This window comes from Xyrauchen texanus, chromosome 18 (genome assembly GCF_025860055.1).
Source record: "Xyrauchen texanus isolate HMW12.3.18 chromosome 18, RBS_HiC_50CHRs, whole genome shotgun sequence".
Classification (NCBI taxonomy): Eukaryota; Metazoa; Chordata; class Actinopteri; order Cypriniformes; family Catostomidae; genus Xyrauchen; species Xyrauchen texanus.
In genome coordinates, this window is record NC_068293.1 from 9,427,187 (window position 1) to 9,450,828 (window position 23,642).

The 23,642-nt window shown below is 39.1% G+C and overlaps 1 protein-coding gene across 1 annotated transcript in view; it reads right to left on the reverse strand.

Annotated features, from left to right (window-relative positions):
• The window catches only part of LOC127658617 (von Willebrand factor A domain-containing protein 8-like), a 121,109-nt gene that overhangs the window by 77,680 nt on the left and 19,787 nt on the right, over positions 1 to 23,642 (reverse strand). Inside the window, 9 exon segments of the mRNA XM_052147990.1 lie at positions 2,582 to 2,657; positions 4,297 to 4,373; positions 5,423 to 5,494; positions 11,126 to 11,232; positions 11,527 to 11,630; positions 12,085 to 12,200; positions 13,353 to 13,430; positions 14,869 to 15,037; positions 22,131 to 22,244. Of these exon segments, the coding sequence (XP_052003950.1) occupies positions 2,582 to 2,657; positions 4,297 to 4,373; positions 5,423 to 5,494; positions 11,126 to 11,232; positions 11,527 to 11,630; positions 12,085 to 12,200; positions 13,353 to 13,430; positions 14,869 to 15,037; positions 22,131 to 22,244 (913 nt within the window).

Below are 23,642 nucleotides of genomic sequence, written 5' to 3' on the forward strand. Positions count from 1 at the left end.
AACACCCAGCACCCTGCTTCACAAACGCATCTAAAAGGCACCATCACGCTAACAAAATAACACACCGACATCAGAAACGAGCAGCATTGAGGATTATAACACACTGTCCTCGAGGTCATTCATTAATTTTTAACGCTGTTTCCCTCATCTGCGCTGGGGCGTTCTCTGGGTGATAGCAGGCAACGTGTTTGTCCTTGCTGGAGCAGTGGTCTGGACCATCTGCTGATAGATGTATAAATATCACTATGCAAAGTTTACACTTCACACGGCTAGTTTTCAGGAGACACAGGACGGACAGAACCACTGAGGTGGTGAATCTTGCAATGTTGTAATATTTCAAATAAAAACTCAGAACAGAACAACAATAATCACTGTGTGGACATTTTATCCTTTTTCCACACTTCACTCCAGCCCATGTAAGAATAAGATTTGTTTTTATCACTATTTGGCCAAAGTTGACCGAAAGTCACTCTGTTCACAGTTATCTCCAATTCATTTCTAAAGAATGTGTTGTAAAGTTTGTCAGATGAGCATCATTAACCAAGGAGGGCGGAGCTTAGCAAAGGGCTCATTTGTTTCAACAGAGTGCAACAGTCTGGTTCCAGAAGTAAAAATTTTCTTTATGTTTTCCATAGGCGAATTGATTCTTAACGATAACTTATAAACCTGTAAAGACAGATGGTGTAATCGATGGCATATTCTTCTGTTGAAGCCATCGGTTGGCATCATTTCAATTTCACTCACATAAATAAATTGTGTTTAATAGCGAACACCTGGTGAAGAACTACACTACCCATGATCTTGAAGAGAGAAAAAGATCCACCAATCAAAGAATTACGCCAAACAAACTGCTCCAAGCAAGCTTTGCAGCAACTCCCCACAGCCACGATTCACTGCAAATGCCGCAAAAGAGCGCAACACAGCTCGCCCACTTTTTCAGCCACCTGGGTTCCGGAAGTATTTTTACCTTTCATTGTTTCCACAGGCTTTTCATAAAATCCTTTATAAGAGTTCTAAGACATGAATCAAACTGACCAGCTCTGAGTAGAATCACACCATTACAAACTTTGATTTTAAGCAAAAAAGTATTTGAAAATCAGACAAAATTTGTTTGTTTTTTAATACGGAAATAAACTACAATCCCATGAAGCCTTAAGAATGACGTAATCAAATTAAAAAAACTATGGAAAAATATAAAACTATTGATTTAAAGTTATTGATTATAAGTAATGAAACAGTATTATCCATGAGAGTAGAGAGCAAATGTGCCGCACAAGCCCTCAAAAATGAAGCCAAAACGTCTCGATCGCCCCCCGGTGACTGGTCCTAGTATAGGTCATAAACCCCGCCTCCCCATGTTATTCAACGGGACGTGAGGCCAACTAAACAATTAAATTACACTTCACATATCTTTTTTCCAAAGATAGTTTCTGTCATTTACTGTAGTTTCTATCACGTTGATGTAATTTCAAGTGTTGGTTTTCAAAATAAGTTTGTTTTTAGTTAGTTATTTGATGCTATAAAAACGGTGCTGTGACATCATGATTGACAGCTGTGATTGACAGGTTCTCTGAGCGAAGTAGTCACTGAAGCACCAACAGACTTTTTTTCGGGATCTTCGGAGGACTGAGGAGATTGGAGCTTTAAATGTAATATCTAAATTTCTATAATTAATTATTTCACACTGTCATAAGTCAAAAGTCAAAAGTGCAGGAGAGTGTGCTTGCGATTGATTTGACCTTTGTCTTTTTATTTGATTTTCAAATACTATTTTTTTGGCTTCAAATCAAAGTTTGTAATGTTGTGATTTACCTCGGAGCTGATTGGTTTGATTCATGGCTTACACTTCCAGGGTGAAAAAGTGGAAACACTAAAGAGTTTGGTGTTAGCATTTAGCTAAGCTAACACAGTGATGCATCAAAAAACACAAAACAAATATTGGGGAAAATAATTATGTTATAAATTAAACTATTCCTCACTGCTGTTTGGCATTGAATGGATTCGATTTGTAATCAACATTTCTCTTGATTTCACCGCCATCTTGGATGGATTTTTTGCTGTGATCGTCGCAATGCACTCTGGAATTCCCTTCTTCAGTAAGGATACACGCAATTCTGCCTTAGAATCTGGGCAAAAGAAGGTATCTTTCACAACAGCCTTTGCGTCTGGAGTGTACATGTAGTATGATGCCTTTAAGCTGAACTGTACCATTTCTTGCCAACTAGCGCCACCAAACGGACTTGCAATAATAATAACTGTTTTCAAACAGGTTGGTTGCACAAATATATACAAATAGATCCCACCCTAAACTCACAATTGATCGAGCCAATGTTGCTATGTTGGGCTGGTTGGGATGCTCAAATGAACAGAGCAATCATGTTTTTATAGCCCCACAGAGACACAGTGATACACTTTTAGGTGAAATTATAATACAAATGGCTAACTTATGGTTGACTCTGCATATTAAGCTGGGATAGACAAAGGTATTTTAACAAACACACATTAGCTTTAACATGCTGCCTACAAAAGCAGCTCACTAGAAATTCTGAAGAGAGCTATGATGTCAGAGATGAATACTGACCAATGGAGAGTCTTCATAAACAATGATTCCATCTCTCACAGAGGGCTGCAGGGTTAATGTCTGGACTGTAGTATCTCTAAAGGAGGATCAGACCACAGCTTTAGACTCTTTTCATCATGAAACCTCATGCATGTAAATGGTGATTCTGTTTACTGTTACAGCTAACATCTTTAGTGGCTGAGATGATTCATAATGTAGATTTATATTTATGGGTCCTACATAAGTTTAATGTAAACTGACCTAATTTGAGCTTGAAAGACAGAGCGCTCTCCAGTTCTTGTGTAGGTTTGACATGTGAGACGTGTCTCTGTGGACTTACTAAAGGGAGAATCCCTGAAGTAATTACTTCGCTCTCATTTAAGTTTTTCATAATTGCTAACCAGGCCACAATGCTCACAAGTTTGACTTTGGTTTAACTTTCAAGAAGACACTTTTAAGAAGACATCAACCTTTACACCTCATACTTGTAGATTGGTTAGACAAAGTGAAATCTTACACAACTTTTGACCAATTAATTTTCAGGACTATGGTCATACATGACCACTGGATAAGGAATTTCCAAAGACTTTTATTAATCAAATATAAATGAAAGGAAGAGTTCGCCCAAAAATGAAACTTATGTCATCTTTTACTCACTTTAATGTTGTTCCAAACTCATATGACTTTCTGCCGTGGAAAACAAAAGATGTTAGGCAGAATGTTAGGGACAGACAACCTCAGTTTCCATAGATCTTCCATACAAAGAAAGTAAATGATGACTGAGTCTAACATTATGCCAAGTGCAAACTTTTTATGTTATGCAGGTTTGGAACAACATGAGGGTGAGTAAATGATAACATAATTTTTTTATGCCTTCCCCAGATTTGTAAATCTAATTTTTTTTAATTCGCTGCTATTTCTAAATTTTTCGTTAATGTGGGAACCCTGTTATAATCAAAATATCAGATGACTGACTGACTGTGGATTTTTACCACTTGGACAAACAGCTCCATGTTTGAAATATAGAACAAAAATAATATCCACTATTTTAAGTTACTTTTATGCTACTTTTTGTATGTTTAAGAGCTTGGCAGTATAAATCACCATCCACTTTCCTTGTTAAGACTAAAGTAGCTTGAACATTCTGCTAAAAAATCACCTTGTGTGTTGCACGGAATTAATACAAAAACATATGGGCGAGTTAGCTATGATTAAATGAAATTTTAGGTGCACTTTTCCTTTAATAGCAGTTCTTTAAAGGCAAAAGCACAACTTAAGAGTTTCAGTTTCCTCTGTTGACAAGTGTCCCAATTTATCAGAGATTAAAATAGCATCCTCAAGCCTCAGAGAGGAGCCCTTTATTTCATTTCAGGCCCCCAGTGAGTCTGCAAAAGGAAGTTTCACCTTCTAATGGAAAATACTCTTATGATGCATCTGTGACCACATGTTTATCTTCTGATAAACAATGAGAGATGTAAATGAAAGTGTCCTCTCTTTTTTCGTCTGTTCCATTCATGCTGTACAAGTGGAAAGGTTACATTACTCAATTATTCACTAATGATGAAAAGCTCTACGCACATTCAAGTACACATGATGTCAGTGTGATATGGGTCATCCCCAGTGTGGCCACATAACCAGGTTCTAAATGAGACTACAGGAGAGTAGTTTCTTATAATAAGTGTTCCTCTTATAGATGGCTTTATTTCAGGAGAACTCAAGGGACTGTTTTTTTTTACCTATGTAGCTGAAGATATTCTCTTGGTCTGTTCATGAGATGCAAGAATCGATCAACAATCTTGTTTTTCCCAACACCCTGTGAAAAAAGAAAGAACGAGTTAAAATTAAAATCATGTGTCATCATTTACACATCTTCGTGTTATTCTGCTCCCCTTATTATTTTATTTCTTCAGTGAAACAAAAAAAATAAAAGCACAATTTTAGGAAAAATATCAGTGCTCTGTTTTCCATAGAAGGAAAGTGGATGGTGTAAAAGGGAAGACTATCAGTGAATAACAACTTAAAATTCTGTCTGTTCCTCACACAAAGCTGTCAAATGGCTTTTAAAGACTTAGACTTCTGGACTACTTTTATGATACTTTAATGATGCTTTTTGTAATTTTTTGAATTATTATAAATTCTACTCCCTACACGATAAGCACAAAGAATGTGAATTGCCAAAAACAAAAGAAAGTGAAAGTGGATATTTATCATATAAAAGGACATAAATATTGATCTGTTCTCCACACTTATAATATCGCTTCTGAAGACATGGATTTAACCACTGGAGTCTTAAGGACTTCTTTTTAGCTGCATTTATTTGCTTTTTGGAGCTTCAAAGTTCTGGCCATCATTCACTTGCATTGTATGAACCAACAGAGCTTATTTAATCCTCTAAAAATCTCTGAAAGAAATTCATACACATCCAGGATGGCAGGAGGGTGAGTAAATGATGAACTATCCTTTCATTAATTCCATCAAAACAGGAAAGCATTTATTCACATGTCAAATATATCTAGTGTTATTTCAGTTGTATCTCCAGCACGTTCATGTGTCAATCAATCTACTTCTTTAAACTAAGGAGACAGCGGTCAGCACGCCCACTCTCTTTCCATACACAAATCCAGTGCACCCTGAGGTGTTGAATACAGAGAGTGGGCGAGTGCCTGGGTGCTGAAGGGCACATTGAGTTCTAGTTCACTCTGTCCTTTAGCTGGTGGGCAAATGCTTCACAAGCACAGCTGTGCTTCATGGCATGGTGCCAACACTCTGGGCAAGTGTACTGTCCATCACCATTGCTCTCATTCTTGGAGCAGACAGACCTCTCTGCAGACTCCAGTGCTAGCCATGGGAATCCTCCATTACCTGGTTCCCCACCAGAAGCAGGTGTTCCCCCAACAGGAAGTCCTTCAGCATGTCCTGCATCACCATCATGTGCTACAAATGAACAGATAAAGCGTAATTTACAATCAGAACAGCATCCAGGACTTTTCTTTCATTTAAACCTGTGAAAAAACATAGTGTTAGGATTTATAAAAAAACTAGTTAGAACAAAGAAAAGTTATGCCGTAAAATGAAGAATAAACACAGTATTTAAAGATAAAGAGTGTTATTATTTTTATTTACTTTTCTTATCTTTAACTATAAATACGTCTTTCGTAGGTTGATTCACGTGAAAAACACTGTGTCAATAGCAGATATTGGGAGTGTTCAGGGAACCGTTAGAAAACAACAAACTGTTTCAATATTTTAGCAGTTCCATTCAATGATGTTGTAGCAGAAATTACATACTTAACGGAATATTCTGGGCTCAATACAAGTTAAGCTTAATCGACAGCAATTGTGGCATAATACTAAATACCATAAAAAATGTGTTCCTCCTATTCTTTCTAAAAGAAAAAAAAAAGAAAAGAAAAGCAAAGATCTGGGTTACAGTAAAGCACCTACATTGGAAGCGAATGGGGGCCAATCCGTAAAAATGTAAATACTCACTGTTTCAAAAGTGTAGCCACAACATGTAAACAATATGAATGTTAACATGATTTTAGTGTGATGAAATCACTTACTATCCTTTTCTGTGTAGTTATAGCCAACCTTACAACTTCATTGCCATGACAACTTAATGCAGTAAAAGCCAAAAACCACCATAAAAACATAATTTTAAACAAATTTAGAGCTCAAATAGTACACACGCTTTAACAGAAGAATTAATTAAACTTCACCTTTCTGCCCAAAAATTGGCCCCATTCACTTCCATTGTATGCTGCTTCAGTGCCTCACTGAAAATGTTTTAAGAAAAGTAGTAATCAACATTATGCCATAAAGTCTGTAGACTGAGCTTATGTCATGCTGTTATGAAAGCAAAAGAGTGGAGTGATGGTGGCGTAGTGGGCTAAAGCACATAACTGGTAATCAGAAGGTTGCTGGTTTGATCCCCACAGCCACCACCATTGTGTCCTTGAGCAAGACACTTAACTCCAGGTTGCTCCGGGGGGATTGTCCCTGTAATAAGTGCACTGTAAGTCGCTTTGGATAAAAGCGTCTTCCAAATGCATAAATGTAAATGCAAAAGAGAGATCACATACTAAGATCTGTTTTTGAGACTTCACATTGATATTGTTATAGTGATAAATCATTTGTAATGAAATAATTTGCATTGCATTAGAAAAGAATACAAATTAGATTGTAGAATACAAATAATTTTTCAAGCCTGATCTCATGAAAATGATGCAACCATGGCAACTTTTTAAATGGTAAATGCTCTATTGAGTTTTAAATGAACAAAACCTACCTCCCCACCCTAAACCTAAATGATAGTGTCATTAAAAGTAAACGTTACATGAAAATGCAATTGCTGAAGCAACCCTGTCATGTTCTAGAGCGTCTATGACACTTTCGGCTCACGTGCCGACTCTCGTGGCATTGCAAGACTCTTTCACCAGTTCTTCCGTTGAGCTACCATGCATTGATCGCGCTCGAACAAGTTTGTAAATGTAGCTGGTTATGTAATGAAAACGTTAAAATGTATCACCTTACAGACATGCACTACAGTAAAAGTGTTTTGATGTCTCAAGATAGCATTGTGTGATAACAGTGTGGGAAGTAAGTGTTTATGAACTGATAATCTGCCGTTTACCCAAGATTTGTGTGAAATGGACTAAGAGTCATTGTTGTTTTAGCACCTCTAGTATTCATTTCACCAGGAAACTGCCGCGATACAGCCAACGATCCACGTAAAAGTCATTTGCAAAAACGTAGGTATAGTAATGTGTTTCTACGTGACCAGGTTGGCCTTTTCACTAGTGGTCTCAGACTTTTGGACCCCACTGTACTGTACTGTATAACATGTGACTTGATCTATATTCAATTGCTCCTGTAGCACAAAAAAAAGTGCGTTGATTATGTCTAAGAAGGTCATGTGTGTTGTCTGGTCTGATCATGACACAAAGAATTTGTCTGTTTATGAGGCTGAAAAAGCTGCAAAGAGCTTTAGCTTAGAAGAAGATTGGACACATAAGAATGATGCTGTTTACTGCACAGACACATTATCCCACATATGAGATGTGCACGGATACAAGAGTTTGCCTTATCGGTGGGACTACTGCACTTCTCCTTCTCATGCTTGAAAGGCAAACAAAGCAGGTCAGAGAAAAGTGGGACAAGAGGCATTTTATTTTCCTCCACCTCTTTCAGGACCTCTGAAGGGAGGGAGAGATGGCAGTGAGGGAGGAGTATCTGGGTCATCCCTTGTTCTCTTCTACCGTGAAGGTGACAACTTCTCTGTGCTGCCTAATGCTATAATATTGAATATTACTACTGGCAACACTTTATATTTAAATTTATAACAGTAACAATTTTACATACTGTAGTTCAGCTAAAAATGGAAATTCTGTCATCATTTACTCAACCTCGTGCATTACTTCTGTTTTACACAAAAGGAGATTTTAAGTAGCCACTGTCACCATTCACTTTCATTGTATAGAAAAAATGCAATGAAAGTGAATGGCGACTGAGGCTACATTCACAACGCAGCTGAGTGTGGCCCAAATCTGATATTTTTGTAAAATTGTTGACTCTGCATTTTTAATGTAGCCCATATTAGACACTGGTCTGAACAACCGACGCTCGTTAACTGACCCATATGCGAATAACACTCCCTGAGCATGCATATAACAAAACCAGACATGTTCATTATTTTAATATGTATAAAAGAACTTATGAATCTAATAAAATATCACCAAGTGAAGGAAGACCAGATGGATAAAGTGGGGCGGCTGTGACTCATGTGGTAGAGTGGGTCGGCCACTAATGTCAGGGTTGGTGGTTCGATTCCTGACCCACACGAATCCACATGCCAAAGTGTCCTTGGGCAAGACACTGAACCCCAAGTTGCTCCCAATGGCAGGCCAGCGCCTTGCATGGCAGCTCTGCCGTCATTGGTGTGTGAGTGTGTGTGTGTGTGTGTGAATGGGTGAATGAGTCACAGTGTAAAGCGTTTTGTAAACCGCTAAGGTTAATGCATTTTATTATGCATTAAATGTCCTATATGCTTGTAAAAATAGCAAATTTCATTTTTAAATACAATTTAATTCTTTATTCATATTATGATAAACATGCCAGAGTTTGTTATACTCATGCTCAGGGGGTGTTATATGCATGCTGGTCAATATTGGAGCATCGGCTGTTCAGATCAGTATCTAATATGGGTGACATTCAAAATGTCATGCGAACAACCTTACGACAAAATCAGAATTGAGCAGAAAATCAGATTTGGGCTTGTAAAAGAGCCTGTAGATTTACAAGTCTTAGACAGAAAGAGAGAGACAAGAGGGAAAGAGCTATCTTATCTTCACTGTCAGACCGGAAATAATATCAGCTTCAGCCAATGAAGCCCTGCTCTCCCTCTAGGCCAGGGGTGGGGAACTTTTTTGACATGAACTTGAGTTCAAGTATCACTGTTATTGTGTATCAAAGGGATAGTTCACCCAAAAATGAACAATTCTCTCATCATTTACTCACCCTCATGCCTTCTCAGATGTGTCTGACTTTCTTTCTTTCTTCTGCAGAACACAAAAGAAGATTTTTAGAAGAATATTTCAGCTCTGTTGGTCCATTCAATACAAGTGAATGGTGGCCAGAACTTTGAAGCTCAAAAAAGCACATAAAAGGCAGCTTAAAAGTAATCCTTATGACTCCAGTGGTTTAATCCATGTCTTCAGAAGCGATATGATAGGTGTGGGTGAGAAACAGACCAATATTTCTGTCCTTTTTTACTATAACTCTCCACTTTCACTTTCACATTCTTCTTCTGTTTTTGGTGATTTGCATTGTTTGTGCATAATGCCATCTACTGGGCAGGGAGGAGAATTTAAAGTAAAAAAGGACTTAAATATTGATCCATTTCTCACCCACACCTATCATATCACTTCTTATGATATAGATTTAACCACTATGAATTACTTTTATGCTGCCTTTATATACATTTTGGTACCCATTACTTTACGGCCCTGCATAGCTGAGATATGTTTTCAAAAATTCTTGTGTTCAGTAGGGATTGCATGAGGGAGACTAAATGATGAGAGAATTTTAATATTTGGGTGAACTATCCATTTGAGGACTGTTTATGCCATGCTGAAACACTTTACTATGAATTATTACACAGCTCTTTGAAATATGTGAGATTTCATTCTCGTTAACGGTCTCATTTCTCTTGCTTAAATGTGTGTTGTAAGACGTCATCATCTTATTCTGTGGAGATCCTCATTTTAAATGATTGTGTAAATAAGGAGATGACAATGCAAGTAAAGCATTATTCTGATCTCTGCCACAGTGGACACAATAGATAACACACAACAGACAGTTTACTGTGGACTGTGCAGATCAATTGTTTTAGTTGAGTAGCACAGATTCTTTCAACTTTTAAATAAAAAAACATGACAATGACGTTGCAGGATGCATGACGTTTGGCATGCAGATGAACTGCAACATTTCTAAAATAAACAAAATAACTAAATTAATAAAATAAACACCATTGAACGAATACATATAATCTTAATCTCTCTCACTCTCTTGATGGACACATTGCACAGACTGCAAGAATACATTTACACCTCAATTGATTTAATATAATTTTATCCCTCTTTTGAAAAGTCTGAGAAACATAATAGTGGACTTTTTCTATTACTGTTGGTGCAAATGGGAAAGCAAATTGTGACGAGGAAGAGGGCGTGGCCGGGCCGCGAGGACGCACGCCCGGCGCTGAGGTGTCCTAATCAGCTGTTCATTTTCGTATTTATATTCTGTTGACTGTTCTGCTGGTTCCCTCCTCCTCCTTGCCCCTCCTGTGAACCCTGTTACACTGGTGCCGAAATCTGGGGAGGAGGAGGGATGCGCTGTTGTGGAGTCCTCGCCGCTGTCGTCCGCCAGAGGGCGAAGGAGTGGCTGAGGACCAGGTGACTGCACATCCGGGGACTGGCGAGCAAGTTTTCCTCTCAGTCTCCTCTCTCTCTGTCTCTGTCTCTGTCTCTCCCCCTCGCTCATTCCCTCTCCCTCCCCTCGTCTCTCCCAGGGCTCCAGAGAGGTGGGGAAGACCTGAGAATGGCCAGAAGGAAGTACATCATGCCAGAGGTTTCCCCAGCCTGAATCAGGCAGTGGAGGAGTGTGACAAAGAGGAGGGCATGGCCAGTCCGTGAGGACGCACGCCCGGCACAGATTTGTCCTAATCAGCCGAGAGGGGGATAAAGACGAGCCAGGGGTGCCAGCTCGAGAGAGAGAGAGAGAGAGAGAGAGACACGCAGCCGCTGTGTGTGTTTGTGTCTGTGTGTTTATGTTTGTTAAAGTTCATTCATGTCATTAAAGTTATGTTGACTCTTCTGCCGGTTCACACCACCTCCTTACCCGTCCTGTGAACCCCGTTACACATATATAATATCTGCTATGGTCTCCCATTTACTGCTTTAAAGTTCAACCTTCTAAAATGTACTTCTGCGTTTTAAATGTCCATCTTCGAAATGTAAAGTTAACAAAAATTTGACATGCTGTAATGATCAGATACTGTAATGAGCTCACCTGAATATTCTCATAAAAGAGCACATCTGGGACCTTCATCTTCTCATCAGGACTGTACACAGGAGCCGAGACGTTCCCTATGGTTAAAAGTCCATCTTTTACAGTACCTAAAGTGGAATCGAAATGGAAAGAAAAAGAGAGAGACCGAGTGAAAGAAAGATATATCACTGGACAGAAAATTGCCCATTCATGGACCACCTCATGAAGATGCAGCTCCTTTTCTGCACAAAAAACATCTATTTCTACCCATCTACATTTTATAGAAACAACACAATACATCGGAAATCAAATAATTCTTGTATTGATAGTGGAGAAAAATGGGACAAAAATATCAGGGCAGGATAAAATGGCCGAGGGTCCATGTGAGTCGGGACTCATGTGCTGGTTGTCGTGAAACTCACAAGTGTATTGGTGGTTCTGTTCTGTTGCTGGGTCAGGCTGCTCCTCCTTTGAGAAGTTCACCAGACTTTTCTGAAGAGATGAACGAGCCAGGCTGGGGAGGAACCTACAAATCCAACAGACTGTGAAGATGTTTTCCAAATCCACTTCTCATCAAATCGAGATCAAAGATAAAGGTGAAGCATAGCATTTCTTCACCACTAACTGCACCAAACAGAACAGCAAAAGTAAAAAATGTAACTAAAATAAACTTAAAAAATGTAATGTATTTCCCCAAAAAGCATAGAAACTGTGGATCTGTAGCCGCATTGACACGTTTGTTTTGAGAATCCCAACCTGCTCAACATAGCATTATTGGCTTAACCAATGGTTTGAGTTTGGGGCAGAGTTATCTGTTTTTGTCTGACCATTGGAAGATGGAGTGAGTGCTCAGAAAACCGGTTTAAAACAATCATTAGTTCTGTTTGGTGGTGCAGAAATGACACACTTTGCTTTTAAGGATAATGATTTAATATGAATGTGGCACTAAATATTCTATGTATGTGTTGGCGTTGGTCTACCTGGACAGACAAGCTTTACTGACAGCATGAGCAACACTCTCCTGTGGATATTGAGAAAGACGGCGACAGATTCTCAACAGCTGCCTTGTGGATAATGAAGATGCAAGGGACAGGGCCTGGATATATCACACAAGCACATAATTACATAATTACCTCACATAATTGCAATGGAAATATTAAAACACATATGAAAGACAATTCAATTTTGACTCATCTCTCAAACAGTGTGATAAATAAGACAGTTTTGAGGTTTGCCATGACAGTTAGCTGATCTATGAGAGGCAGCTGCCTACGTGAAGATAAAAGTGCACAACTATATTGTTATGCAAGGTAAAAATGTAATTAATTTGCAGTTATAAAATAAATTTTAAACTACAGGAAACAACTACAATGAGTTCCGAGATTGTTAAGCGACAGCATATGCTTCTGTAGAAGCCATAATTCAGTGTGATTTCAACATTCCCAGTGAAGAACTACACTACCCATAATCCCAAGGAGAGATTAACCAATCATAGTAGCTGGAACCATAGAAACGAAAATTGCAACAAAAGAACTCAACAATGACCACCTGCTTCTATGCAGTCTAGCTAAAAATATAATCAAGTCAGTCAAAAAACGATTTGTATTTATATGAATATTTAGCAATAAATTATATTGTTGTTTTATATATATATATATAAAAGCAATGACTTTCAGTCAACCATTTTACACTGTACTGTCATTCATTTGATTCACAATTCTTTGTGAGATGAATCAAAACACATTATATAACTTTTTTGATTAATCTGCTTTTAACATTTTGCCTCAAATCAAAGTTTAGATTGATCTTAGAACTGCTTGGTTTGGTTCAAGGCTTAGAACTCTTTTCTGAAGATTTTTTATAATGCCTGTGGAGAAAATGAATGAAGAAAATGCTTCCAGAACCAAGACTGCTGAAAAAGTGGGCAGTCACTGATGTGTTCTTGTACAACAGCAAATTCAGAGTTTCTGGGACAAAACTAAAGAAAAACTCACAAATAAACATCAGAGTAAGCCATTTCTAAGCAAAGAGCCATACGTTGGACTGTATAAAAAGAAACAGATGGTAAAAACTTGTAGCCTTTATGAATGATTCTTGTAATGTATTTGAAGAATCTCCCAAAACAAGTCTGCTTTTTGACCACTGGAGCCGCATTCTCTACATACTACATGTCAATGGTAAAGGAAGGAAATCCAGCCTCTGCCTTTGTTCTTTGAAAGTTTTAGAGATCTAACTTTGGGTAGCTCACCGTTGGATCATTGGATTTTCTCAGGCTGTGAGTCAAGTGCAGCAGCTGCTCCACTACCTCATTAGGAACATTTTGGATCTGTAAAAACACAGTTAGTACATTAAAGCAGCCTCGGTACAAATCCAGTACAAGGTGCATGAGAATGAACAAAACTGGGGGCATGTACATATCCCCCCTACATTTAGAAATGTATATTATTTTCCACTTCCTGGAAAATAGTTATTATATTCTCAGAGTTTTGTTTTGCTTGGCTGTGGTGCCAATTAAAAAAATGTAGCCATGTAAAACTATTACTTTACAGGGGTGGTTCACCCAAAAATTTAAATTAATTTACTTGTTGGATGTTTCAAATCCAATTGACACAATGGGTAAAATGGCGGAGGACATAGCAGTTTCTCTTGTGTGCCGGCTACCTCGAAATAGGGAGAAATGCCCCAGCTTGGACACTATTTTTCCACTGAGAAAGCTGACCTTCAGAGAGCTGACAGCATCTCTGCTTGGGTGTGGCAACAGGTGATCACACATGCTCGATCTCTCCATCTCTCTCTCTCTCTCTCTCTCTCTCTCACACACACAGACACGTACACATACACACTGGTGTAGCGCTCATTCCTTCGACGATAAATGTGAGTCCAACCATCAGCCCTGGTGAGACAAAAACGTGACTCGTCAGCGAAGAGCACTTCTTGCCAGTCCTGTCTGGTCCAGCGAAGGTGGGTTTGTGCCCATAGGCGACGATGTTGCTGGTGATGTCTGGTAAGGACCTGCCTTACAATAGGCCTACAAGCCCTCAGTCAGCAACTCTTAGCCTATTGCGGACAGTCTGAGCACTCATGGAGGAATTGTGCTTTCTGGTGTAACTCGGGCAGATGTTGTTGTGATATTTGGATGCACCGATCCTGTGCAGGTGTTGTTACACATGGTCTGCCACTGCGAGGACGATAAGCTGTCCTTCCTGTCTCCCTGTAGCGCTGTCTTAGGAGGCTCACATTACAGACATTGCTTTTTATTGCCCTGGCCACATCTGCAGTCCTCATGCCTCCATACAGCATGCCTAAGGCATGTTCACACAGATGAGCAGGGACCCTGGGAATCTTTCTTTTGGTGTTTTTCAGAGTCAGTAGAAAGGTCTCTTTAGTGTCCTAAGTTTTTATAACTGTGACCTTAATTGCCAACCGTCTGTTAGCTTTTTGTCTCTTAACGAACGTTCAACTGTTTATAGTTCACTGAACAAACATGGAAAACATTGTTTAAACACTTTAAAATAAATATCTGTAAAGTTATTTGGATTTTTACAAAATTATCTTTAAAATACATTGTCCTGAAAAACGGATGTTTCTTTTTTTGCTGAGTTTATATATCCCCCCACCCCCACCCCAAAAAAACTAAAACATATGAAATATATCATTGTGTGATAGAATATATACCTTGAAATAAGATTTTAGTCATACTGCCCACCCCTGAAACACAATATTGAATTAGACATCCAATATAAGTCTGAAGCAGTGTGACTGACCATTCCCTGGAGAACGGCTGTCTCCTCAGCCTTGGCCAGTGGCTTGATGGTGTGAAAGAGGAACATTGTGAGAATCTCTGGGCCGAGCCACTGCTGTGTGTTGCTGCCGACCTGTGGGGGCTCTGCTAGAGCGATGATTCGGAAAGATGGATGGATGGGGAAAATTGATCTGTGGAGATGGAAACCAGTGTTAAAGAAATTGGAAGGTGTTATTGGCAATTCATTTTCATCAAGCACAGACTCTTTGCTAATTCATCTACTGGTTTGGCCCACAATGGATTAGTATATACAGTAGATATATCTAACGTATATACTATATTATACATCTATGAGATCTGTTGATAAAGAATGGTCTGTTTCCTCTTTTCCACATAATTAAAATATTTTGGATGGGGGCTGTCAAGCTGCAGGCACCATATTTCCTTTGAGAGCTGCAGCAGAGGGCAAGATTCTCTATGCATAAAAATGTCTTAAAGGGATAGTTCAATCAAAAATGAAATTCTCTTATCATTTACTCACCCTCATGTCATCCCAGATGTGTATGACTTCTTTTCCTCTGCAGAACACAAATTAAGATTTTTATAAAATATATCTCAGATCTGTTGGTCCAAAAATCACCTAAATGCTGCATATAAATAATCCACACAACTCCAGTGGTTAAATCAATGTCTACTGAAGTGATATGATATGTGTGGGTGAGAAACAGATCAATATTTAAGTCCTTTTTTACGATAAATCTCCACTTTCACTTGACATTCTTCAACTTGTTTTTTGGGGAATTCACATTCTTCATGCTTATCATGCTTCATGCTACTGGTTGGGGCTGGTCAGAGGTGGAGATTTATAGTAAAAAAAAAAGAATTAAATCTCACCCTCAACTATCATATTGCAACTGGGTTGTCCATCAACTGCAATTCCAACAGACCTGATATATTCTCTTAAAAATCTTTGCTTGTTTTCAGTAGAAGAAAGAAATTAATACATGTGATGGCATGAAGGTGAGTAAATGATGAGAGAATTTTCATTTTTGGGTGAACTATCTCTTTAAATTTGGGTCTGTTACTCACTCAAGCTATTGTATGGCTAAAGAATATAGCACAAATTTGTAAGGATCACCTTTATAATACTTTTATGGTGCTTTTTGGTCACAATGGAGAGTGGCCAAGATATAAAAAATTACCCTTTTGTTTTCCATGAAAGAAAATCATACATGTTTAAAATGATATTAGGGTGAGTATGGGTATGAATTTTTGGGTGAACAATTCCAATAATGCTTAAAAAAGGGTTAAGCTGCAAATTCGCATCCTTCCACACATTTCTCCCAACTTCCCCGGTGATGATAAAGTACACGATTTTGAATATGTAGTAAGACAGTATGCCAGTATATGACAGAATACTGCTTTTAGAAATGGTCTCTCTCCTCTTTGTCACTCATGGGGGCATTCACTAACCAGCTGCAGCATTTTTGCACATGGTTTTTCAATCTAGTTTAAGCCAGCATAATCACCGAAATAGCACTGCAACTTGAGCATTTAAATTACCGGTAAGTCAGTGTCATTGCTTTCCATGCACACAGTGCTCCAATTTATGTAAATTTGGCTCAGTATTAGTTGTGCTTGCCAAAAGTTGCCCAGTGCAATTGACCATGCTATTACCGCTGGAGGAAAGCAGGATTTTTATTTAAAAGAGATGTTTGTGTAAATTTTCCATTGATCATGGCAGCAGTAATTCATCAAATAATGATCAAATGGTGTTAAAGAACATTATAACCTGGTATATATCCAGATGCGCATGTAGTCAAGTGCACATTCTGCATGTTAAAGAGATGATTTGGGTGTCTGGATCACAGCAGTGGAGTGATGGTGTAGAGTCACGGCAGAGTGAGCCAGATCGCATTGGTCTGCGCCATCCTCTGAGTGTTTTCGCTGTTGCCAGATCTGCGTAATTCTGTAGTAAAACGGGTGCTAAACCAGCACAGACAGCGTGTGCAAGTAAACAGTGCTTTCACCATGCACAATTCATCCCCTCAGAGTTTACAGTGCAGTATTTATTTAGTAGGAAGTTATGTTCCTATTCCGAACACAGCCAATGTGTTCTCTGACAGGATACAGAGACAATGGACCAAAAGTATAAACAGGTGACCTGAAAACAGGCATTACAGTCAAAGCGACTGTCAATCTTTGTTATTACAACTATGATATGTTCCAGATGGCTGGCATAACCAAAGGCACCTGATCACTGATGACTATATGAGAATCAGGGGAGGTGAAGCCAGTCCATTGATCTGTCAAAGTGAATAGGATATGCCCATGTCAAGATCCATGCCCTCGCTGATCTCTGGCACAGTTGATGCTGTATCGCTGACAATAGCTCTTATACTTGCTGCATCTCCACCTAATCCCACTAGACAGCTACGTCTATTTATAAACAATGAAGCCCCCTGCATGAAATGCATAGATACACCTACTGACACAGAGGATAGAGATTCTTCATTATCGCACCATTTTAGATCTTCATCAGATTAACTGCCTCTTGTTGCCTAGCAACATGTCATACCTTCCAACTCCTCCAAGACACCAGCCCCCCTCTAACATTTACCCAACATTACTGAATGTAGTACTTGTAAGCAATATTCATGCACAGCTGCATTTAATTATCATCTTTACCCATAACACTGAGGCCCATTTCTGCATTCAACAGTGATAAAACTCATTCTCACAAACAAGATTAAAGCCATTGTCTACCCAAGCATAACAATTTAATAACTCTCTAGAAAGAAAAGTCATATGGATTTGGAACAACATGACAGTGCATAAATCATGACAGAATGCTCATTACTGGGTAAAAGATTTGAGGAAGCTCATATTTTGTGGTGGTGAAATTGTTCTTGCAAGTAGGCATTACACAACGCAACAGGCAACTAGTCTAATCCAGAGAAAGAGACCAGGATTCAAAAAATACTACGAGCAGACTCCATTTTCTGCGAGGGCATCAGTACTCTGCTATCAAGCATAGTGTTGACTTCAGGGGGTCAAAGACACAACCCCTTGCCACATAGCCAAGCGAAGTGAGACTTTTATAGGTGTCATTAATAGGGCTGTTTAGTGAGGAGTCTGAGGCAGACAGGAACAGGAGCTGGCTAATTAAGAGCAGCATTGGAACCACATGAAGAGAGAGCACAAGTGCAGCCTGAGACATCGGCTGGAAAACAGGAGGAAGTGGCTTTATTTCAACCTCAGACGCGACACCACAAACATCCTTTCTACCCGTCTAGGTGTGGCTTCAAATATACTGCACATCCAACAGCGCTGATTTCTTAGCCAATACAAAGAATCACAGATTTTTCATTTCAACGATTCGTTGTTGATAAATTGTGGGTCAGGTAAGAATAAAATCTGTATCTACTGTACATATGACAATGCCATTGAGAATTTTTCCAATCCAAAAGCACGTTGTTGGCTGGAGATGGGAATTGGGAGGAATTCTGATAGGACTTTCAATTAAATTCTAGTTCCTTTAAAGATGCTATATGTAATATTTTTACTGTACTAAATCATAAAATGACTATAATATGTCATTGGAGTATTAGGAAGCATGCTAAGTTGAAATACTGGCTTCTCTGATAACAATGCTACAGCCAGTATAATGTATTTTAAGTTTCCAATCCAGGCCGGAATTTCTGTTTATGTTTTGGCCTGTCCTTGTAGTGGCAGACCATGTGTAAAAACACCTGCACAGGATCGGTGCATCCGAATATCACACCTGCGGGACAGGTACATGGCAAAAACCATCGCCCGAGTTACACCAGAAAGCACAATTCTTCCATCAGTGCTCAGACTGTCCGCAACAGGTTGAGAGAGGCTGGACTGAGGGCTTGTATGCCTGTTGTTCAGGTCCTTACCAGACATCACCAGCAACAACGTCGCCTATGGGCACAAACCCACCTTCGTTTGACCAGACGGGACTGGCAAAAAGTGCTCTTCACTGACGAGTCACGGTTATGTCTCACCAGGGCTGATGGTCGGACTCGCATTTATCGTTGAAGGAATGAGCGTTACACTGAGGCCTGTACTCTGGAGCGGGATCGATTTGGAGGTGGAGGGTCCGTCATGATCTGGGGTGGTGTGTCACAGCATCTATGGAATGAGCTTGTTATCACTGTAGGAAATCTCAATGCTGTGCATTACAGGGAAGACATCTTCCTCTCTCATGTGGTACCCTTCCTGCAGGCTCATCCTGACATGACCCTCCAGCATGACAATGCCACCAGCCATACTGCTCGTTCTATGTGTGATTTCAAGACAGAAATGTCAGTGTTCTGTCATGGCCAGCGAAGAGCCCAGATCTCAATCACATTGAGCACATCTGGGACCTGTTGGATCAGAGGGTGAGGGCTAGGGCCATTCCCCTAGAAATGTCCGGGAACTTGCAAGTGCCTTGGTGGAAGAGTGGGGTAACATCTCACACCAAGAACTGGCAAATCTGGTGCAGTCCATGGGGAGGAGATGCACTGCAGTACTTAATGCAGCTGGTGGCCACACCAGATACTGACTGTTACTGTTAACCCCCTCTTTGTTCAGGGTCACATTATTCCATTTCTGTTAGACACATGTCTGTGAAACTCGTTCAGTTTATGTCTTAGTTGTTGAATATTTTTATGTTCATACAAATATATACACATTAAGTTTGCTGAAAATAAAAGCAGTTAAACGTGAAATGAAGTTTTTTTTTTGCAGAGATTATATTAGCTTTATGGTCAAGTACCAATGTACTTCTATAGGTTGAAAAAATACATTTTCAGAAGATATAAGCATTTTAATTCTACAGCCTCACTCTTCCGGTTACAAAGACTCAGTCAAATCATGACGTCAAACTGCACTAGAGAAACTTTATCCAATCAAATCTCACCTGCGCTGACGATTCCTTCGCAGGGCAATTCAGAGAGCACAATCCATGTTGTGGGGTCTTTCCAAAAAGAACGTCCAATAATAATCAGTGTAGAAGTGAGTTGTGACTGACCGTTATCACCTTTCAGCCCCCTGAAGCCCTCAGAGTGCAGGGTAATTGTCTTTGAAGGAAATAGGGCACAGGGATTATCACTTCTGATTGGAACCCTCTCGCGAGTGTAAAATGCGATGAAAGGTCTAGAGTTTATATTTAATGCAGCCGTTTTTCAGAGATTTCTTGGGATGTACATTACAAGCTCTTTCTATTTAGCGTAGTGTGATTTAAAACATTGATATGTTGTAATATTTAATTAGCTTGTTTCTGATTCACCTTCATGACTTGCACAACAGCTCCTGCCTCATCATTAGTGAAGTCTGCGATGTGCTGTTTTTATTTGTGGGCTGGTAATGCTGAATAAGTAACAGGGTCAGTTTGATTATTGTTCGGATCTCAAGTCAGTTTTACTCTCTAACAGCAGCACGGTGGACAGAGGAATGTGTGTGTGTGTGTGTGTGTGTGTGGGTCTGCACTTATTGGCTATTTTATAAAATGGCATGAACCGTTCAACAAGTCCCACCCCAACTTCATGTTTCAGTAGGAAATACGCCAACAGTGTAAAGTAAGCTGTGCTTTTCAAGGCACTTCACGGGGAATTTAATGTTTCTGGTTTCAATTCTACTTAAAGATTCAACGGTTGTGTCTTTGATCTGATTCCACACAATGCTTCTTATAACAACTACTAACTCGATTCCAAACTCTATTGCCCTACTTGAACATGGCTGTTATCAATATGTAAACCAATGTGTATCAAGAGCATTTTGCTGCCTTATTCAAGCATACAGAACTAGAATGATTGCTAGATGCCCCTTTAACAAGTCATACAATAGTGCTAAAACAATTAAAAGAAGAGCAGTCAAACTCATGTCCCATTATCTTATAAAAAATAAGCCTGGAACTACTAAAAACTTTAGTCTTTTAACTCATAAACAGGATGATCCTCCATAGTAACAGAATGTTGTGGCATAACATTTCTTCCATTTTTAAATTATACTTCTAAACGCAAGCAATGAAAGACTGAAATAAATATCAAGTGTCAGTGCTAACTGACAAAATCTATAAAATCAGCCTTTGGATTCATTTGAGCTGGACAGTCTGGCGGCCAGTTTACTGTTATTGCAGGATTCAGATGAAAGCATCTGTTGTCATGGGCTGAAATGCCTCTCATCATAACTCTCAAGTGTTTCTCCCAAACATGGACACTCAGTCTAGAATCCTTGTCAAAGGATTTCTCTTCATTTAATTGTTGGTCTGATATGGAGTCTCTCTATAGAGATGATGTCACGTGCAGTTAATCAACACCTCTTATGTGTAGCTTTGTCGATTAGACGTGTGAAAGCTGTCAGAACATTCAATATTCATTCAGAATTAATGACAGCTGCTCTACATCAACTGAGAGACACGAAACTGCACAAAAAATGTGTGTGCATTAGCACATCATTCTTAATTACACACAATACGTCCACAAACTTCTCAAAGTGTAGTTAGGAAACATATAGAGAAAAAAGCTCCTTTAACAAAGCCAATGTTATACATTAGATAGCCCATACTCATCTCAACGTTTAAAGATGGGTAATGAAAAGGAATTGGCTGCTTTGAAACGGCACATCTCTCCCACGAGACACCCATGTGAGCTCAGCACTCATACAGGTGTCGATTAGCATGAGCTTCCAGTTCTGTTACATGAACGTGGAAGATTGCCGACACACAGCGTGTGGCTACATCTAACATTCACTATGGCAACAGCTCCCACTCCATAACTGCTGTTGGCACTGGGGTGTAGGGCTGTCAATTTTGCCAGCTCTAATCATTTATAATGCTCAGTAAATTTTCAGTTTCAGGGTAAGTTTAATGTACATACAACTTGAAATAGTCATTTATCCACATTGCAAATGGAAACTGGAAACTTAAAGGAAGAGTTCACTCAAAAATGAAACTCTCACCCTCATGTTGTTCCAAACCCGTATGACTTAGATTTCAACAAAGACAGTATGCTAGCTTTAACTATAAGGCTTTGAAAACAAATATTGCAAAGGATAGAATATTAAAATACTAATCCTTAAAGCATTTATTCAGTCTACTGTCTATTCACATAGTCAAGTTGAATAATATACAGGATGTAATATTGATTGAATATGCTCTCATGTCCTCCCCTGTGTCTTTGCATGTCATTATATTTGTTGTATGGTAACTTATAACATACAAACATATTTGCAATTACATCAACGTGAAAATGTGAAACCAGAGCATTGGGTTACCTGTCCTGTAGCTGCTGGTCAGTGAGCTGTAGTTCCTCTTTTAGAGTTTGGTAACGGTCCCACCTCAGTAGTCGAGTCCCGTCATACAGAGCCAACTCTCTGTCATGCAGCAACCTGAGACAGTAGACAGGATATTTTAATGGCAGAGCAAATCAAGCACTAAAGCAATGACAGCTATGACCAGCAGTCTACCCGAAAGTGGAAATCACTGCTACAGATACCATTGTTGGCATTTTCACAGCAACAGCTCGTTTGATCATAGAGTTCATACAGATGCCACTGCACAAAACACATTTCTTGATGAATATTTTTGTCTTGTTTCCAGTAAAAATATCAAACAATCTTTAAAACAAGACACATTTACTTGAGAAGCAAAACTATATATATATACTTCAAAGAGTTCTCATCAAAAAATCCTTCAGCAATGACAGCTTTGCAGATTCTTGGCATTCTAGCTGTCAGTTTGTCCAGATACTCAGGTGACATTTCACCCCATGTTTCCTATAGCACTTGTCATAGATGTGGCTGTCTTGTCGGGCACCCCTCACACACGCTCGCAGTCTAACTGATCCCACAAAATCTCAATGGGGTTAAGATCCATAACACTCTTTTCCAATTATTTGTTGTCAAATGTATGTGTTTTCTTTGCCCACTCTAACCTTTTCTTTTTGTTTTTCTGTATTAAAAGTGGCTTTTTCTTTTCTTTCCATAAGGCCTCCTGAGTCTTCTCTTCACTGTTGTACATGAAACTGATGTTGAGCAGGTAGAATTCAATGAAGCTGTCAGCTGAGGACATGTGAGGCGTCTATTTCTCAAACTAGAGACTCTGATGTACTTATCCTCTTGTTTAGCTGTACATCTGGCCTTCTCCACATCTCTTTCTGTCCTTGTTAGAGACAGTTGTCCTTTGTCTTTGAAGACTGTAGTGTACACCTTTGTATGAAATCTTCAGTTTTTTTTGACATTTTTGACCTAATATTGACCTTAAAACATGCCAGCCTATTGCATACTGTGACAACTCAAAAACAAACACACATACTGACGGCCATTTAGCTCTCGCCATACAGCAGATCCGTAAACCCAGCCACGGATTTCAAGGCCGCATTCACAGACTCAAGGACAGCGATGTCCTGCCAGCTCATTAGTACTGCCAGTCATCCAAAACTCTTCTGATAGCTGGGAGTCCTCCAAAACTCTGTCCACCCTTTTCTGTTTAGTGCCCCATCTCGTAGCGCAGTTCTGCACAGAGTATTGGCCATTAAATTATTGAACTGAAATTAGCCTTCATCTATTAAGTAATTAGCCTAACTAAATAGGCTATAGGCTACATTTGAAATTGTTATTAATTTCAATATATGTTTAAATTTAAATCATCCCAGCAAGATAGCAATAGAATACAGGCAGGCTGCTATGCCATATTCATTAAATATCCTGCACAGAGTAGCCTATTAGCCGTTAAATTAATGAACTGAAATTAACTTAAATCAATTTATTAAATTATTCGTTTCAATA